Source organism: Ceratotherium simum, chromosome 2 (assembly GCF_057802395.1).
Source record: "Ceratotherium simum simum isolate JZ-2026a chromosome 2, ASM5780239v1, whole genome shotgun sequence".
In the NCBI taxonomy this organism is placed as follows: Eukaryota; Metazoa; Chordata; class Mammalia; order Perissodactyla; family Rhinocerotidae; genus Ceratotherium; species Ceratotherium simum.
In genome coordinates, this window is record NC_141901.1 from 43,837,090 (window position 1) to 43,856,295 (window position 19,206).

Sequence of the window (19,206 nt, forward strand, 5' to 3'; positions counted from 1 at the left end):
ATAGACAAATGGAGCAGAGTAGAATGTATAGAGATAGACCCACCCACATTATACCTTCAACATATGACATAGGTGACATTGCAGATCAGTGGTAAAAGGACAAAACGTGAATATATAGTTCTGGGGCAATTGGTCATCTATAGAGAAAAAGATCTACAATCCTCAGAAATCAATTCCAGGTAGATTAAAAACTAAATGTGAACGGTAAACAATAAAACCTTGGAATGATTACATAAAAGAATATATACATGACCTCTGAGAAACAAAGGATTAGTTGAGTAAGACCTAAAAAGCACTACTTACAAAGGAAAATACAGATGAAATAAATTGAACTTTATAAAAATTTAGAATTGATGTTATTCAAATGAAAATTTAAAGATATTAAAAAACTAAGGGGCCGACCCGGTGGCACAAGCAGTTAGGTACGCGCACTCCGCTGCAGCGGCCTGGGGGTCGCTGGGTCTGATCCCGGCACACCAACGCACCGCTGGGCAAGCCATGCTGTGGTGGCATCCCATATAAAGTGGAGAAAGATGGGCATGGATGTTAGCCCAAGGCCAGTCTTCCTCAGCAAAAAGAGGAAGATTGGCAGATGTTAGCTCAGGGCCGATCTTTCTCACAAAAAAAAAAACCTAAGACAACTGCCCGTAGAGTGGGAAAAGATACTTTAGAGATAACTGATAAAATCTAGAACCTGTAATATAGAAAAAAACACCTACCCACCTTTACAAAAAAGAGGGAACATAATAGAAACATGAGCAAAGGACTTAAAAAGAAACTTAACAAAAGAGGAGGTTCGAATGGCCAATGAAAAGTGATCAGCTTCATAATTAACCTAGGAAACGCAAATTAAAAAGAGAATATGTTGACACCTACCAGATCAGCAAAACTCAAATAGACTGTCACTACCACCATTGTGAGGATGCAGAGCACCAGGAATTCTCATACACTCCTGGTCAGAGTAGATAGTGGTGCAATCACTTTGGAAAACAATTTGTTGTTATCCAGATAGTTGAAAATATGCCTACCCAGTAATCCCACTCCTGAGTGTGTTTCCAAATATGTCCCAGGAGACATGTAGAAGAATTTTCATAGCAGAATTAGAAGTAGGAGTCAAAAAATAGAAACAAACTAAATTCTCATTAATAGTAGAATGGATAAATAAGTTTTGGTGTACTACTATGAGATTGCTCTTGTATGATTGCCCCTCTAGAAAACACTTCTAGCGTAACCATTTCTCAGACTCCACACTTACCAAAGCATCCTACGTATGTTACAGGGACTCTGGGCTTCAAGGGCTTTAAAGGGAATGAAAAAATTGATGATAACCAGCAGACCTCGTGAGTAGGCAACAGAGCTTTATTGTTGTATGAGGGAGAAGACGAAGGAAGATCAGGATCCAGGATGAGGACTTGGATGATCAGAACAAACAAGACACTTCACAGGCTCCGTTAGCTCCATGAAGAGAAGAGGAAGCAGAAGAAGGATTTCTAGAGCAGGTCCTTGCCTTGAGGTTTCCCTAAGGATGGCTCTGTGATGCTCAATGTCCAGATCAGCAGCAGCTCCCAGAGCCGCCACAGCAGCCAGAGCCCCCCGAGGGCTCACACTCACAGCAGTCGGGGCTCTGGTGCCTGCGCCGGTGGAAGAGATGGGGCTTGTGGTGGCTCAGGCAGCAGCCACCACCCCCAGAGCTGCAGCAGCCCCCAGAGCTGGGGCCACAGCAGGAGGAGACTGGAGGGGCACATGGGACTGGGCACCGGGGCGGGCACTTTGGGGGACACTTAGGTGGACATTTTTGGGGGCACTTTGGTGGGCACTTGGGAGGGGGCTGGCACTGCTGCTGGTTTTGCTGGAAGGACATCTCGGTGGGACTTTTCAACCTGAAAGTTAATCATGAAATTCTTTAGCTATGTAAAACGAGGGATGATAATTTCATTTCTTTTAAATTTAAATCACATGGTTATGGTTAACAATATCCAGCACACACACACCAGTAAATAAAAAGAAACAACTTAAGTCTTTATCCTGAATAAAAATATGTGGTTTGAAAAATCAGATATAATAGGAGCTTCTTATTCTATTTTTCAATAGATAGACAGTATTTCTTAACTGTCATAAGTTACATAAAGCATCCGCACCCTACCATAGTGCCCCTTCTCTTAGCATCAGAATAAGTCCCTGGGGCTGCCCTGTGGCCTAGTGGTTAAGTTTGGCATGCTCTGATTGGGCACTCTGGGTTCACAGGTTCAGATCCCTAGCATGGACCTATACCACTCATCAGCCATGCTGTGGTGGCAACCCACATACAAAGTAGAGGAAGATTGGCACAGAAGTTAGCTCAGCGCGAACCCTCCCCAACAACAACAGCAACAAAAGAATAAGTCCCTAACAGAACTGTGAGACCCAACTTCTCTAAGCCCAAGGCAAGGTTTCCAGACTTGGGTCGGACTGAGTCTTATTTCTGCTCATTACAGTACAGAATCAAAGGTACGACTCTTTTCTCAGCTTCCCTCCTTTCTCCCCATCCTTCTGTTCTGCTCTTCATCTCCCAGCTGTCAACTCCTCCCTGTCCTGCTCAGAGCACCCTCTGGGCTCCATTTCCCACTCACCCTGATCACAGGCAGGAGCACAGGCTTGTCCCTGGAGAGTCAGAGCAGAGGAGATGCTAGAGCCAGGACGTCTCTTGGCTCCAGGAGGGGCAGGAGGTGGCTCTTGCACAATCAGGCATGTGCTGGGTCATTCCCAACATTCACCTGCAACCTTGTGCCTGCCTCCCAGGAGGCCTTAGGAGCTCCTGGGAACCCGTTCTGGGGCTGGGGTCTAGAGGGGCTTTACCAGTCAGAGTGTCCAAGAGACTGGAGCCCTGGAGAGTTGACTTGGGACTCTCAAGGGACCAGTGCCTGGATAAAGACTCTACATGTCCTCTGGGAAACCTCAGGTCAAAGCTACAGGTTGTTTCAGTTTTGATTTTTTGGTCATCGGAGAAATATTCCATTCTGATCCCCTTCCACACTACAGGTTTATCTGTTAGGTTTGCTTTAGGTACTTGCCATTCCCAGGCTGGTTCCTCAGAAGCCTCAAATTGGGAAGAATCCTCTCCATGCACACATCCTTCCTGGGTCTGCCCTTCACTGGGGACTCTGGGTCTCTGATTCTCTCTCTGGGATGTCCCCTGAGAGGTGGTCATGTTGTCTTGATTTCCTTTAGTTGTAAGGGCAGTGATGACTGCCTAGACAATAAACACTTAACTTGGTGAGAAATAGGCAGGCTATGGAGGTCAGATCTCTGTAACTCAAGTCAAGAAGCCTGTTGTACATTTTAGCTATTCACATGACCTTTGAAATATCACTTGTGTTTCCTAAGCATCAGTGTTGCTTTTCAAAATGATGATTTTATTCATTTATTTGAATGTGAAGAAATTAAAAGATGTGTCATGTGTTTGGCACATAGAGGATGCTTAATAATGTATGTTAAAATAAAGGACTGGCATCTAGACATTATGTGCAGTCCAGAGATGGGCACTTGTGGTCCCAATTCTCAAGGAGCTTATCTCTAAACTATAATAGGAGCCCAAGGAGAGGTTCATCATGCTGGGCAGCTTTTGAACTGAGAGCTCGGTTATCTCTGGTGACACGGTGCGGGTAAGGGGTGATGTTGACCGAGGGATTGAGTTCAGTTTGTCAGTGAGTGATCAGGGAAGAGTTTGAATTAGGTATATTAATTTATTCACTGGTTAAGAGCACAATATATGCCACTCATTATGCTAGTTCTAGGGACATGGACAGAGCTGTGAAGAAAACAGAGATGGCCTTGCTCTCATTGAGGTATCAGTATAAGGAGGAGACAAAATAATCTCTAAGTCCCTCTTAGCCCAGAGGTGCCCCATCTCCAATTATTATTATCTGTTTTCAGGTGTAGAGCCTACCCTCCAAGAGCTTTCAGGTCAAGGGTGAAGTGAATCAACACGTGAACAAAGTATTCAGTTAAATGGACATTCATTTAGCACATTGGATGGGGTCTGTGCACATCTGTCAGGAATTTGGGATTCAGAGGTGAGCCAGACACAGCCTCCGCCCAGAGAAGCTCATAGTCCACGGGACTTTTTGAAATTTTTCTTTGCGTGAGAAAATTCCAGGAAATCCAAAGAAGATGGAGTTGAATCTCATCTCCTGAGTCACTAGTTTGCAAAGAGATTTGCGGGGCATTTTGATTAGTCCACTCTGCCTTTGCTGTTGTCACCCTGAGTTTCCTCATTCCCTGAGAAGAGACGTTGTAATGATGATGGAGTGAGAGTAAAGATAGGGGTGCCTTTGTTTTAATGAGAGATGTGTGTGTGTACACACACATACATTTATATACATAGGTTGGAGGTTGAACAGAAAAACACAAAAAAGCCAATCCCCCTGGTTGTCAGTGGCTGGGAGATAGGAAGAACTTCACTAAACGCTCTGGTGCCCAATTTTCTTTCAGTGTGCCTCATCCCCTACTGTGACCTGAAATGTGTGAAACAGCCTGCTATTTCATGAGTTGTCTCTGCTCCACAGGCTTCATCTTCAGTATTTTAAAATGTGCTAGTTACTTGTGTTTATCTCCACAGTTTGGATCCCATCAGAAGGTGAGTCTCACTGAGTAAAGAAACCTTGTTCTTATTCTCCTGGGATCCAGAGAGATACCTGGCACACTTAGTTGTTCAAATAAATAAACATATGGGATGAACATTTATAAATAATGATGAATGCCAGGGTGAAGCTTGCCTCCAAGTCCACTTAGCCTGGGAATTAACAACCTCCAGGCTGGTGTCTCTAAATGTCTCCTGGATCTCTCCACCTAAATGTCTTACTAGGGCCTTAAATCTGTAGCCCCCTAACATTTGTTCTTTCTCTGTCACAAGCTCATTTCCCTGGTCATGAGACTTGATATGTTGGTATAATTCTTGATTTATCATTTTTCTCCATTGTACACATACAAAAGAGACATCCATTCTTATAGAGTCTTCCTGAAAAATTCTCTTATCTCTTTCTATCGTGTCATTCCTACTCCTCCTAGCCTATCCCCCACCCCACGAAGCCTGGAGTGAAAAGTGTGACCACACGTCTCATGAGAAGGGCCTGGCATGCAGTGACCCAAGGCCCTGGAACAGCAGCCCAGTGACCAGCTTCTTGGGACTCTCAGGCCATCCAATGCTCGTCTGAGGGAAAGGGTGTGACTTGTTGAAGGCCCACCAGTTCTTGGCCGCTGGTGAGAAGGCTGGGAGTTCCTTGGCTTTCTGGGAAGGAGACTTTGAGGAGGGGAATGTCAGGAATGGCCCCAACACATTCCTTGGTTGTGTAAGAGCTGCTCCTGCTCCTCCCAGAGACAGGGCTCAGCTCTGAGCCCACGCGGGGGACTTCCTATAAAAGGCTTCCTTGGCCCTTCGTCCTCATCCTCTCAGACACCTCAGGAGCCTGAGCTGACTCTGAGTCTGGTCCTGGTAAGTGAGTCTGTGCAAGCCCCAGCGAGGGCTCTGGGTTTATGGAGAAGAAGGACCTGGAGAGTATCCCAGACATGGTGGATGAAAGAACAGAACAGGGTGGAGAGGAGCAGCCAAGGGTGGAAGCACAGAGGGACTTCTGGTGAGAACAGGGATTGCCCTTGGGATCACAGCTCTTGTGGCCAGAGAAAGAGGGAGCAGCTCCTCCAAGCCTTTCTTGATTGTCTTCTGGGCAGATATCACACATGCACTTGATGTGTCTAAAGAGGATGGGCCTGTGTCTAACTGCAAATTCATTTTGTAGGTAGAGGCATGTGGATAAAATGTGACAAAGTGATATTTGTATGCAGTGTACGTTCTATGCACAGAACGTAAATGTCAACTGCACACATTTATAGGACTTTTGCTCTGGAATGAGAGTGTGCTTTAAAAAAAGGTTACTAGCACAGTGATAATGTTTTGAGATTAGAAAATATTCTTCTTCTATGCTTGATGCATTTCATTTGGTTTTAATTTTATTTTAAGGTTGCTTTAATTCCAGTTGAGATGTCCTGCCAGCAGAACCAGCAGCAGTGCCAGCCCCCTCCCAAATACCTACCGAAGTGCCCGAAAAAATGTCCACCTAAGTGTCCCCCAAAGTGCCCGCCCCAGTGCCCAGCCCCATGTCCCCCTCCAGTCTCCTCCTGCTGTGGCCCCAGCTCTGGGGGCTGCTGCAGCTCTGGGGGTGGCGGCTGCTGCCTGAGCCACCACAGACCCCATCTCTTCCACCGGCACCGGCACCAGAGCCCCGACTGCTGTGACCGTGAGCCTTCAGGGGGCTCCGGCTGCTGTGATGGCTCTGGGAGCTGCTGCTGACTTGGGCCCTGAGGAACACTGAGGAGCAACAAAGGAAGAACCAAGTCATTGCGGGCCTGCCCCAACCTGATGCTTTATCCTAACCCCTCTCTTCCCATAACTCACACGTGGAAAAGGTCCAAGGAAATGTGGGATATTTTTATCATAGATATTTGTCTGATCCATGATCCCAATTGTTTACTAGGCTTTCTGAATTTTGCCTGTGATTTTTTCCTGAAGTGACAATAAACCTCTGATTTCCTGCTCACGTTGTGCGTTGGTCTTTATCATTCCTTCTTCCTTTGGGGTCAATTACCAGTGACCTACCCCCTCTTCTCCCCAAACTCAGCAGAATTTTCACTCAAGCTTCCAGCTTCCTCGTTTACTCCTCCATTTGGAGGATCCTCCGAAATCCCAGCCTATCCTAGGCCTTCATAGGAGGCACTAGCTTCTACCCCCTGCTCCAGTCTGCATGACCCTGAGACCCAAGGGTAATGGAGCTGGGCTCAGAAAGGGACCTCTCCCAGGCCCTGTGGAGAGGTGACCTTCTTCTGATGCCACCTTCTCTTCGCCCTGAGCACTTCTCACCAAAAGGCTCCTCCTGCTCATGGGTCCATGCCCAGGTCCCTCCTTTCTCTGCTCTGTGGATCCATAGACAATTGGTAAAACTCAAGTGGGGATGTTGAAAGAATAGAACCTGAACCTCATGTTTCTTTGCATTATAGATTTTATAGCCAGGGAATAGAGTGCCTGCTATCCTTCATATTTAACTGTTGCTAAAACGTTATCAGTCTATGATCCTGATTTCCTTTTTCTTCTATTTTGTCTGAAGAGACCTCTAGTGCACACAATTGAATTAACCATAATCCTTGGTCCCTGGCACACTCTCATCTTTGATCCATATGGTCCTGTTTATGTACTCATGCATCTATTCATCTAAATCTATCTATCCTTCTAGCATGTGTTTTACTTAATAATTAAAATAATTATTGTTTAATTGTTTCAACACATTCACATGATTCATTTCAGTATGTTGTTTTTTATTTTATAAAATATATGCTCTACATAATCTTATTATACTTAATGCTATATTTCTAAGATTTGTCCAAATTGCTGTGTTTCACTGTAGTTCATTTTGAAGCTGAATCATATTGTGTGAGTGCAACCTAGTTTAGATGCCCTGTCTCCCATAAATTGGCAGTTTTTGTGGTTTTCGGGTTTTTGCTATGCTCTAATATTCTTGTACTTGTCTCCTACAAGCAGAATTGCTGAAACTTGGTGTATTTAATATTTAAGGATTTAAATTGACAAAATAGTGCTAATCTATTTTAAAAATGATTGTATGAATTTTATGCCCACTTTCCTTGAATAAATTTAAAATGATATAGTCCTTTAAAGTTTTGTGCTACTGGCCTATAAAACCATCTGTGCTGTTGTTAATTTGTAGGAATGATTACAAACTGTACTTTAGTTTCCTTATTACTTATAAGAGTACTCATACTTTCTTTTTCTTCTTGAGCTTATTTTAGTAAATTATACTTTTCTATGTATATTTCCCATTTTATGCAAGCTTTCAACATTGTTAGCATATAGTTATTGATAGTATTTTATTTTTATCTTTTTATTCTCTGCTTTATTGTAGTTTTGAAGATATATAACATTTTAATTCATAATATTATTTAATTATATCTTCTCTCCTCTTACCTAGATTAGTCTTACCAGGGGTTTTTGCTTATTCTAGAATTGGGATTTCCTCTTATTTTAAGAATGAGAAAACTTGCCAAATTTAAATGTCAACCCTTTTTAGATCCTAGAATCTGGGAGCCTGGGAGCTACCAAGGAGGCTTAAGCTCCCTCAAGAGTGAAATCAGGAAACACAGAGAACCTGCTCCCAGGAGGAGCTCAGGAAGAAAGATGAAGATTAACTCACTTTGATTTTTCACATCCCCCCCTCCTTCTCCAGCTCCCCAGGAGAGAGTGGATTACAAAATAACAAGTAGGTAATATTTTCTGCCTGAGGCAGGGGAAGTGGGCTGAGGGTGAAGTCTTGACCTGATGAGTTGATTTTCTGAGGCTTGGACTTTATAAAGTAGGGCTCATTGTGCACCATTCAGCCCTTGACCTCATTTGAGTTTGGCAATTATCTCATACCATAATTATCTCCATTCAGAATCTCAAATACTCACCAGGGGAATATGAAGTCACAGGCCTAAATGACAAAATACATAAGGATCACATACATTTAAAAAGATTCCGCTAAGATCAGAGGTATTAGAAATGACTGACTAATACTTTTTAAAAAGAGTATTATAAACACACTGAGGATGGGAATAAATTGAAGAAAAAGTCAAAATCATCAGTGAGATACCCAAGGAAGAATAAATATGACTAAAAGTACAGTTAAATGATAGAGAAAATAAAAATGAAAAGAGCTAGAAAATAAAACCAAAAAGATCAGAAAGAAAGTGAGAGATACAGAAGATCTCTCCATATCTGACGTATATAATTTGTACACCTGAAGAAGAAAATCAAAACAAGGCATTGGACATACTACTTGAAACTATAATTCAGAAATTCTCATTCTGGGTAAGATGGAGTAGGGACATCTTTTATGGGCCCCAGGTTTGGCTCTGGGAAGAACAGACGTTGGCTTTTGCACAGCCAGGCATGTGTTGGGTCATTCCTGACATTCCCCTGCCTCCTTGTGCCTGCCTCCCAGGAGGCCTCAGGAGATCCCAGGACCCCATCTGCGGCTGGAGTCTAGAGGAGCCTTACCAGTCACAGCCTTCCTCAGGCTGAGTCCCTGAGGAGCTGACTGGGGATTCCCGTGGAGCCAGTGCCTGGACAAAGACTCAGAAACTGACTTCTGGGGAAACCAGAGGCCCATACCATAGCTTCCTTGTGAAAGTGTTTTATTCCCTCTTCCTCCCATCTCCAAGGATATTCTTGTGAGCCCTGCTCCCATGGCCAGGCTGGTTGCTCTGGGGCATTGAATAAGGACCCATTTCCTTCTGTCCTAGGATACACTCCACCACACATCCATCCCTCCCTGGTCAGCCCCTCATCCCTGACAGCTGTGTCCTCAGGTAGCCCGCAGATCCCTGCTAACAGGATTATTAGGTGATCAAAGTAGTTTCCTCAGATTCCTTTGTTGGTGATGATCATTGGGAGTAAACTTCTTCCTTTTGAAATCAAAATGCCTACTATTTTACAAAACAGTTTTATTATAAGGAAATAGTCTCTCAAATTGGAATCAGGGATCAAATTGTAGCTCTGCTGTTTTTGAGCTTGGTGACCTCAAGACTTCATTTAGACAATATAAATCCTCAACTGTAAAATGGGCAGATTAGTACATTTCTCAGTGTATTTTGGGGACCGTTAAATGGGGTTTAGTACATGAGTAGGCACAAGAAAGATGCTTAAAAAATATCAATTTTAAAAATACCGTGTGATAGATCCAGGCACTTTGCCTACAAGTTATGTGAGATGGAGAATTGGAAAATATTCAGTTCTTGCCCTCAGAAATTTTATTTCAAAATACAGGTAAGCTAGCTAAAACTCTCCTGGGAATGCATGTTATACCTTCAGGGTTCAGAGAAACACAGTTATTTCTAGTCAAGAGAGTGATGGGAACCAAATAGTTCATTTAATTTTGTTAGTGAATAGGAGGAGAATAAGGAATTCGATACGATTTTGAATTAGACACACTGGTCCATTAATTAATTCATTACACATTTACTGAGGGCCTACAAGTTTGTATAGCACAAACTTGGAATACAGCTTTGAAAATGAGAGACAATTCTTTCCTTTACATACACATTATCCGGAAGGTGAGAGTATATGATGTTTGAGTTTCTATCAACTAAGAGATGCTGATCTTCAATTGATTTATCTTCTAGTGTCAGATATAGTCTCCTACCCCTGATTAAGAGTGAAAAAAATGATACAGGAACAAAGCAATTAATCAAAAAGATACTATTTGATCACCTACAAGGTGTTCAGCACACATTCTGTGCAAACACTCAGGATAATAGAGGCAAATAACATGTGTGTCGTGGCCTCCAGGTACTCACAATCTAGTGGATATTCTGAAGACCACTGTGAAAAGCCACGTGCATGCAAGAAGATGAGGCTTGAGGCTGGGACTCTCCTGAGTCACAATATCCCAATGAGATTGTTGGGACATCAGATCACCTGGCCATGCCCTGAGTCATGCCGTTCTAGGTTTCCTCATTCTCACTGACAAAGATGATAGTAACGGTGTGGGAAGGGAATGAGAAAGACTGTGCCTTTACGAGTGTGTGTGTTTGTGTGTGTAGGTGTGTGTGCATGCACGTGCGTGTGCAGCATGTGCATGGATGTGTGTTGCAAGGCGAGACACTAGCACGGAAGTGTGGATGAGGGGTGAGATAAAACACTGGGGGCCTCACAACCCCAGGAAGCCAGTTTCAGGGGATAAAATGTCCTTTCCTTTTGTGATCCAATGTGACCAGGCACCGTTGGGGATCAGTCTCATGGCCTTTGACACCAGTGCATAAGAATTCCGGGTATTCTTGGGTCCACAGTCATTTATCACCAGAGCGTGAGGACTCTGAATGAGGTCTTACTCCTTATTTCTTTCCCTGGGTAGTCTAGCAATTGCTCATGAAATATTGATGAGATGAATGGATGGATGAATGAAAAGTTATTAAAAGAATGACCTGGGAGTTATTTAAGATACTCTCCTCGAACCACTTCCCCTTTGCCTAGAAAGTCATTGACTTACAGATTGATCTCACCAAATGTCTCCTAAAGATGCAAAAGTTTTGCTGTGACCTCAAATCTATTCTAGCACAAATTTATTCTACGAGATATGGGACTTGACCAATGTCATTCATTCATCCCTCTCTTCTAGCTTCCATAAGTAATGGGTTCATAACTTTAGAGTTTCTTCCTGTAAAATGTGTCTCTTAGCTCGTTCCAACCTCTCCTTGCCATTGAAAACAGATAACCTCAATCTTGAGCCACCAGCTGACAAAGATGACCTGGAGGTGAGGGTGTGACCTCCAGTCTCCTAAGGAATGAGTGCATAATGACCTGTCCCTGGAGCCATTGCTCAGTGGCTAGATACTTGCTGAAGTCATTTCTAAGTTCTGGGCACCAGAATCTGGTGGGGCAGCTTGGAATCTCCCATGACTTTCCAGGAGAGGAGAAGGGAGGAGATAAGAATATCAGGAATAATCGTGCATGCACCCTTAGTGAATAAGCGTCACCTCCTGTTCCTCCTAGAACCTGAAGGAGCCCTGGAGAGAATCCCCCATATTAGGCATCCCTGGCCCTGCTCCTGCCCCCTCATCTGTTTTGTCTTCTCAGGAAACTGTTCTTTTCTTCATCTGACATTATTGTAAATTTATCTACAGGAGCCCAGGAAGGGGCTATGAGCAGGAGTGGGGTAGGCAAATAGAGAACCCCACTGAGAAAGTGGGTTTCAGGGAAAGAGAAAATGACAAGGACATGAGAAATGGGGGGGATTTAGTGCAGTATGAGAACCAGCTCAGAAACAACAGTACTTGGAGCCAGAGACTATGGGAACAGCTGCTCTGAGTCCAGCTTGCTGAGAACTTACTCTAAGTTGTTTGAATTTCACATACTATAAATAGCACGGGCTTCCCGAGTTCAATCCTAGAGTACTGATTAAGAAAGCAGACTCTGGAGCTGAATTACCTGAGTTTGAATTCTGAGAAGCGGGTACTTGCTACAAAAGCTTAGGCAAGTTCCTTCAATTGTCTGTGCCTCCGCAGTTTTCTCATCTGTGAAGTGTGGATAATAACTATAGGAACCTAATAGCGATTTTGTGTAAATTATGTGAATTAATTGTGTAAATCACTTGTTACTTCTGTAAATTAAGTTATACATAAAACAATTAGAAGAGTTCATGCCAAATAATAAATACAAATCAAATGTTTAGAATTAATATACTTACATAGTTCTGAATTAGGTGTGAAGCCAGAGAAAAGTGGCTGGGATGGTGGTAGACTACAGTTGAAAATTGACTTAGCACATATTCATTGGCAAGACCATGAAACAACCATGAAATTGTAGCATGGGCAATGTCTTTATGAATAGTGATGGTTTTGCTCATTATTTACAAGTACAGGGAGAGTTGTTTGGAAAAAGCAAAAGTATCCTTATTCTAGGCTTATAGGTATGTTCTGCTGTTTAGTTCACTCTCAACTTGACTTAACTCATGTTGAGAATCCTGCCAGCAAATCCAGCAGCAGTAGGAGTCCCTCCCAAGGGCCTACTAACATGTCCATGTCAGTGTTCAGTTCCAGTCTCTTCCTAGCACTGGTGGTAGCTGTTGATCCAACTCCAGCAACAGCTACTCCTTGAGCTATGACAGGCACCACAAAGGCCACCAGTATTAGCTGCAGAGCTGGGTGAGCAGAAATGACAGTCTGAGGACTCTGGCTGCTGCCAAAGCTCTGGGGCACTACTATTGACCTCAGAGGGTCAATGTTGAGAATACTGAAATGCCAAGAACTCATCCTGGCCCAGTGCTTCCCCCTCCTAGGCTGACCCTCTTGGGACTCAGGAGGTTTAGCAGACAGAATTTTCTACTCAATGTAGTTGGAAGTGCTCTCTAGTGATTCTGGCCTAAGTGAAAATCATTCTACACTTTATTTTTCCCACTATTGACTATTTCTCACTTGAGTCATATTTCCAACAACCCCAACTCACAAGAATCCTTAATCATCCTTTTACCCTCCCACCCACTTTTGTGTCTCCCAAACATGGATTTCCATACCCATGGAATCCTGCCCCTCTTCCCATTACAATGCCATCCCAGGCTTCTTCAGAGAGCCAAGTTTTTATGGAGCTGAGTCCTGGAGAAATGGAGATCCTCAGACCCCCTAAGGGTCAGATCTGCTTCTTATCAGAGGCTTGATGGGGGACCCAGACACCATTCACCTAAGGGCTACTCATGCCCATTGTCACGGGGAAAGTTCCTTCATCAGCTCTGTTCCCTACGTTATCTGAGATCCTGCTGTGGAAGCTTGTGCCTGGTGATGACTTCCAGTGGAATCTCCCACCTGCTGTGTCCTGCAGCCATGATGCTCAATGTTTCTTTCCCTCTTCTCTCATCAGCCTACAGGGACAGCCCCAAACTCAGCCTTGCTGGAATCCTGTGAGGGCAACCAATGGACATGGCTAATTGGGTACGGGTATTTTGGGAATTGCTTCTCCATCTGTTTGGCATCTGACTCAATTCCAGGGAAGACTTCAATGTTACTTAGGACCTTGGTGACCTCACAGTTCTCTCCCTCTGCTTGGCCCCAGAAAGGAGTAATATTGGAAACAAAAGAGAAAAAAAAAAAAAGAATACTAACACTAGTATATCCAATAGTGGAGCCAAGGGAACAGCATCTTTTAAATGCTCTCCCAGGTCATTTTAAAGAGCAACAAAAGTCAAAAAAGGCCACACTAGACAGCGAGGAAGTTGTGCTAGCATCAGAACTGATCTTGGAAGGCTCCTTAGAAGAGGACAAATTGAAGATGGACTTTGAGGTACATATAGGAATTCTAAAAGTATCTTCTTGTGGAAAACTGGTGTCCCATTTATACAAGAATTTCATTTGTAAGAACTGAAAAGTATCAGAGTTTATCCCATTCCTGGAAAAAAATTAAGTTAGCATACTAAATCTGCCCAATTTTAAGTTCTTATTTGGCTCAAATATTTTTGAACCATTTATTATGACTGATACATTGACCACTGATAAAAGATGATATACTAAATGAAGTAGCAAAGAAATAGTAAAGAAAAACTCAGAAATGCGATTGCATGAAAATATTCATGTGCTTCATTCCAGCTGCTGCAGCATATTAGCTAGTTAGAAGTAGCCAGGGTAAATGGAGACGGAAAAGGCAGGGTTTTAGGGATAGAACCAGGTGAGTGCAGCCAGCAGCCAGCTGACCAGTGCAATTTCTGCAGAGGATTTTGCTGGGCTAATTGTGCTGTTGGGAAGTTATACTGTGTATAGACAATAAATAGTCTTGACTATTAAATATACTATTTTAAATTCTTGCTACAAGCAGTGGAGAGCCACTGAAGTTTCTAAGCAGGTAAGAAATGAGGTTTTGAGAATCAGCACTAGCCTGGAAACCAGGAGAACCACGTTCAAGTCCCAACCTTGCCAACACTTTCATTTGTGACTTTTGTAAGTCATTTTACTGCTCTGTGCCTCCGTTTCTTCATCTAAACTTTCTCTTCACTCTGAGAGCCTAGGATTGTAGTGAAAATTGCTATTTAAAGGCCCATTGATTCCTTCATCAATCGATTCACTCAAAAACTATTTACTGAGCAGCTACTCGGTGACAGGCTCTGTTCTCAGTGCTGGGGATTGGAGGAAAATAGACAAAATTCCTGTCCCCACAACACTCACAATCTAGCAGATATGAGTGACTCAGCCTTTCTGAAAAGGAATTTGATAAAATTCAACACTAAGTCCTAGTTTAAAAAGCTTTTAAAATTTTGAGAGAAAGCTATTTCTATTACATAATAAAGAATGTCTTTCACCATTTTAATTTCTCACTGGCCTGAATCCTAGCAAAGTCAGCAAAAAAAAAAAAAAAAAAAAAGAAAGAAAGAAAAAGAAATAGAGATAAAATAATTAAAAATAAGAAAATAAAATATATTTATTTGCATCTAGCATGAATATAAATCCAGAATAGCACAAGAATAAAGAAGAAAATCCTTAGAGTTAGTTAAAAAAAAATAACCTCTCAAACTAAGTACTATATAACAGTAAAATCTAGTTTGAAACATTGAGAGGAAATTATATGTTTCATAAACTGTAAAACCAAAAAGATGCTCAGAAATCACCTCGTTAAAAATCACCTTAATAAAAGCTTACATGAAGGAAACTACAAAACTTTGCTATTAGATATAAAATAAAAGTTGAATAGAGAACCTTCTCTTTTCTCTGGAAGGGAAGAATAGATATTATAAAGAAGTCAATTCTTCCCAAACCAAATTGTACTTTTTGTGCAATTACATCAAAATTTTATCGAGTATTTCAGTATTTGAAAACAGGATTACATTTAATATAGAAGTCTAATTATTTGACTCTAGTTTTAATATTTTTAAAAAGAATAATGAAGGGATAACAGTAATGCCCTACTAGGTTATTTTTAAAGGCATGGAGCTGTAAAAACCAACCGTGTGTTATGCTTTCAGAGCCTCAGGTGCTCTGAGGTTCTGCTTCACAGTCTTCCCGACCCTGAGAGACTGATCAAGACCCCAGGTCCTTGGCGCATCTCTGACTGGGTGACTGGGTGACTTTGGATAGAGGTAGAGGGCAGGCAGAAGTAACTCTGATTCTCCCTCCTGCCCATAAGCCAGGTTTTGTACTTCTCTCCAAGGAGCTCCACCCAGCACTCCAGACTTTCCCCGCTGTGGTTCTGGGAACTCCCAACCTTCCTGCCTGATCAGTTTTCTACCTTGCCCCAGTGCATACCTCAGAGCCCATGCAGGTGTCACTGTGGGTATGATGTTGCCAAGTTTTATGTTAAAGACCGCCTGTGTGACTCTCCCAGATAGAAAGAAGCAAATCCAGGAGAGTCTGTGTCACTGTTACCAGGTACCCAACCACCCAGCCATCTTCCCCAGAAAGAGGTGATAACCAGGATCTACTGGTAGTGTGCCACTGTTTATTCTCCCCTTCGTCCCTAACTCACAAAATCTCTGCCTTGTGTCCAGACACAAGGCAATGTCTGGAAACAAAAACCCACCCTTCTCCACCTCTCTTGTGCATCCAGGCAGCAGAGAGATTTAAGGACTTGTTGGGCTTTAGAAAAGCTCAGTAAAGGAGTGATGACCCGGGGAGAGCCTTTACCCACCCTTCCCTTCTTCCCACCTACAACAAGGCCTTGCTGCTCGGAACACCGTCAGCAACCTGAGATCACAGTGTCTTGCAGGAAGCAGCAGCCCTAACGGTGAAATGATAAGATAGAAGCGCATCCTCTCTGATGATTCCATGGAGCCACTACAGCAGCCATGGGATGCCTACCTCTGACTCCATAATACATGAGTAAAGATAGTCAGCTTTCTATTTAATCACTACAGTTTTAGTTTCTGCTGTAGCAGAATTTCTAACACATGTGCATACATACCAAACACAAGGTAAGATGTAACTAAAAACAAATAATTAGATCAGGAAATCTCCTGTGTATGGAGGGCTAGATAGGGCAGGGACTCTGCTTCATGTGAAAGGAGTATGAGGAGCCCAGAAAACAACCCCCTGGGGAAAGAAGGACACGGTGAGTTGCTCTTACTCATGGGAGAAACCCCTGAAACAGACTCAGGGTGTACCTACCTTTAAGCCTCCCCACCCCCAGAATATCCTAGGTCCCCTGCCTGGTAGGCCCGTTTTAAACTGGTTTATTTTTTGAGGGAGGAGCTGTGTCTGTTTTGTCTGCTGACATGTAAACACTAAGGACAAGGGAAAACTTCCTAACCAACCCAAGAAACCCTGAAGCTATAAAAGCAAAGAAAGATGTAATTTATCATATAAAAACTAAAAATGTTTTTATAGAAAAATCTTTATAAATAAAGTCAATAAAATTTGATACATTAAATATTTTAATAAAAACAGATCAAAGTTGACATCTATGATATATCCAGTTCATGAAAATGGAAAAGAAAATAACAAAATAGTGTAATAAATTTTGTAGAAATGACCAATAAACACATTATTAAAAAGCTCAAAATTACTACTGGTCAGGGACTTGAAAATTTGCCTGATAGTAAAACTGGTGAAAATAAGGAAGAGCATGAACAAAAGAAAGAGACTCAGCGCAGAGGTGATTTAAGATGAGGGAGAGCAGGTCAGCTCAGACCACTTAGACAACAGCTGTTGTTTCTTGTCGGCAGCAGTGAGGGGAAGAGGGGACCGGGCATCCTAATTAGAGATTCCATCCTCATCAGAACCTCTCTCTGCTCAATCCATCATCCTCACCCTCACGTAGACATGTCTCAGCCCGAATCTGAGGAGCATTAGTTTCTCCCTCCCCCGCTGTCCCCTGCTGCCTCTCCTTCCCCTGTGAACACCTAAGACCCTCGCCATCCTGGAGCAAGTGCTTTTCTGCCCTGATGTCTGTGGTGACTGAGCTGAGAGGACAAGTATTGAAGGATGGGAGCCCCATTCTTTCCTAGAGTCTGTCCACCTTTTCTTCTTGTTATTTTCTAAGTTACACATTAGTGTTTTTTCTAATAACTAATCCCCACCATTCATCACTCATCACTCACCTGGCCCCAGTACATGGGTCCTGGGGCAGCAAATCAAATACTGGGAAGAGGGACCATGTATCCGATGCAGTAAGTCAAAAGGCCAGATCTGAACCAGACTCCCCTCCCTAGAAGAGAGTTCAGTGAGCACGTATTGTATTTTAGGGGAAGGGTCTCAACACTCTCTCCAAGCATTTGACTCAACTCTATTCTAACAGAAGAACAGTTCTGTAGAAAGGAGATTTGTCCCTCTTCCTAGAGTTCCAACAAGTCTACAAAGCAGTGCTTCCCAAACTTTCTCAACTTCTGGAACACACAGAAAATGAGAACATTTGTACAGCTCAGTGGGGAAAGAGACAAAGCTGCTGTGGTCGGAGGGGAACCTCTTGGAGCTCCATCCGCCCTGCAGTTGGAGGGAATCAGGTCCTCAGAGCAGCTTTCCTCATTATCACTTTCTCAGGTCCTATCCTGGCATCATAAAGAGCTGCTTCTGAGGCTCTGAACATGGACACTGGGGATCACAAAGAGGAGAATGACCAAGACATTTTGTGGTTGGAAGTCAGAGCTTTATTATAACAAGAAGAAAGGAGGAAAGAAGACTAATATCCATGCCGAGCATTTGGGCTGCCCGATCAAACACAAGGTTCTTCCCAGGAATCTCTATGAGTCTCCGTGGTCCCTGTCAACCCACGGAGCCGGCGAGAGGAAGTGGACAGAGGACAGCATCAGGCTGTAGCAGGTTCTTGATCATTCAATTTCCCCAATAGCTTTTCTATGGGCAGGTCAGCAGCAGTCCCCAGAGCCACCGCAGCAGCCAGAGCCCCCCAAGGGCTCACACTCACAGCAGTTGGGGCTTTGGTGCCGGTGGCGGTGGAAGAGATGGGGCCTGTGGTGGCTCAGGCAGCAGCCACCACCCCCAGAGCTGCAGCAGCCCCCAGAGCTGGGGCCACAGCAGGAGGAGACTGGAGAGGGACATGGGGCTGGGCACTGGGGCGGACACTTTGGGGGACACTTAGGTGGACATTTTGGGGGGCACTTTGGTGGGCACTTGGGAGGGGGCTGGCACTGCTGCTGGTTCTGCTGGCAGGACATCTTGATGGGACTTTTTCAACCTGAAAGTTAATCGTGAAATTCTTTAGCTATATGAAACCAAAGATGGTTAACTTCCTTTCTTTCAAAATTAAATCATATGGTGATGGTTAACAATATCTAGCATGTATACCTCAGAAATAAAAAGGAAGAATTTAAGTCTTTCTCCTGAATAAAAACACGTGGTTTGAAAAATCAGATATATCAGGAGCTTATTATGTTTTTGATAGATAGCCAGTATTTCTTAATCGTCATAAACTTACATAAAGCGCCTCAAGTGCCCTTTCTTTTAATATAAAAATAAGTGCCTAACAAAATTATGAGACCCACACTTCTCCATTTGCCCAAGGCAAGATTTCCAGAGACTTGGGTCAGACTGTCTTATTTCTGCTCATTACAGTACAGAATCAAAGGTACGACTCTTCTCAGCCTCCCTCCTTCCTCCCCATGCTTCTGTTCTGCTCTTCACCTCCCAGCTGTCAACTCCTCCCTGTCCTGCTCTGAGCTCCCTCTGGGCTCCACTTCCCACTCACCCTGGTCACAGGCA

General features: G+C 43.3%; 3 protein-coding genes across 3 annotated transcripts; 1 reads left to right on the forward strand and 2 right to left on the reverse strand.

Annotated features, from left to right (window-relative positions):
- Window positions 1–1,552: 1,552 nt before the first annotated feature.
- Window positions 1,553–1,861, reverse strand: LOC147917938 (late cornified envelope protein 2D-like). Its single transcript, XM_087419530.1, has one exon. It carries the CDS (start codon window positions 1,859–1,861, stop codon window positions 1,553–1,555), a length of 309 nt encoding a protein of 102 aa, XP_087275656.1.
- Window positions 1,862–6,016: 4,155 nt separating this feature from the next.
- On the forward strand, window positions 6,017–6,325 carry LOC147917939 (late cornified envelope protein 2A-like). The gene has a single exon (XM_087419537.1). It carries the CDS (start codon window positions 6,017–6,019, stop codon window positions 6,323–6,325), a length of 309 nt encoding a protein of 102 aa, XP_087275663.1.
- Window positions 6,326–18,353: 12,028 nt separating this feature from the next.
- LOC147917940 (late cornified envelope protein 2D-like) lies at window positions 18,354–18,662 on the reverse strand. Its single transcript, XM_087419548.1, has one exon. The coding sequence runs from the start codon at window positions 18,660–18,662 to the stop codon at window positions 18,354–18,356; it is 309 nt and encodes a 102-aa protein (XP_087275674.1).
- Window positions 18,663–19,206: the final 544 nt, after the last annotated feature.

Coding starts and splice junctions, on each gene's coding strand:
- LOC147917939 (XM_087419537.1), top strand. CDS start 6,017: ATGTCCTGCCAGCAGAACCAGCAGCAGTGCCAGCCCCCTCCCAAATAC.
- LOC147917938 (XM_087419530.1), bottom strand. CDS start 1,861: ATGTCCTTCCAGCAAAACCAGCAGCAGTGCCAGCCCCCTCCCAAGTGC.
- LOC147917940 (XM_087419548.1), bottom strand. CDS start 18,662: ATGTCCTGCCAGCAGAACCAGCAGCAGTGCCAGCCCCCTCCCAAGTGC.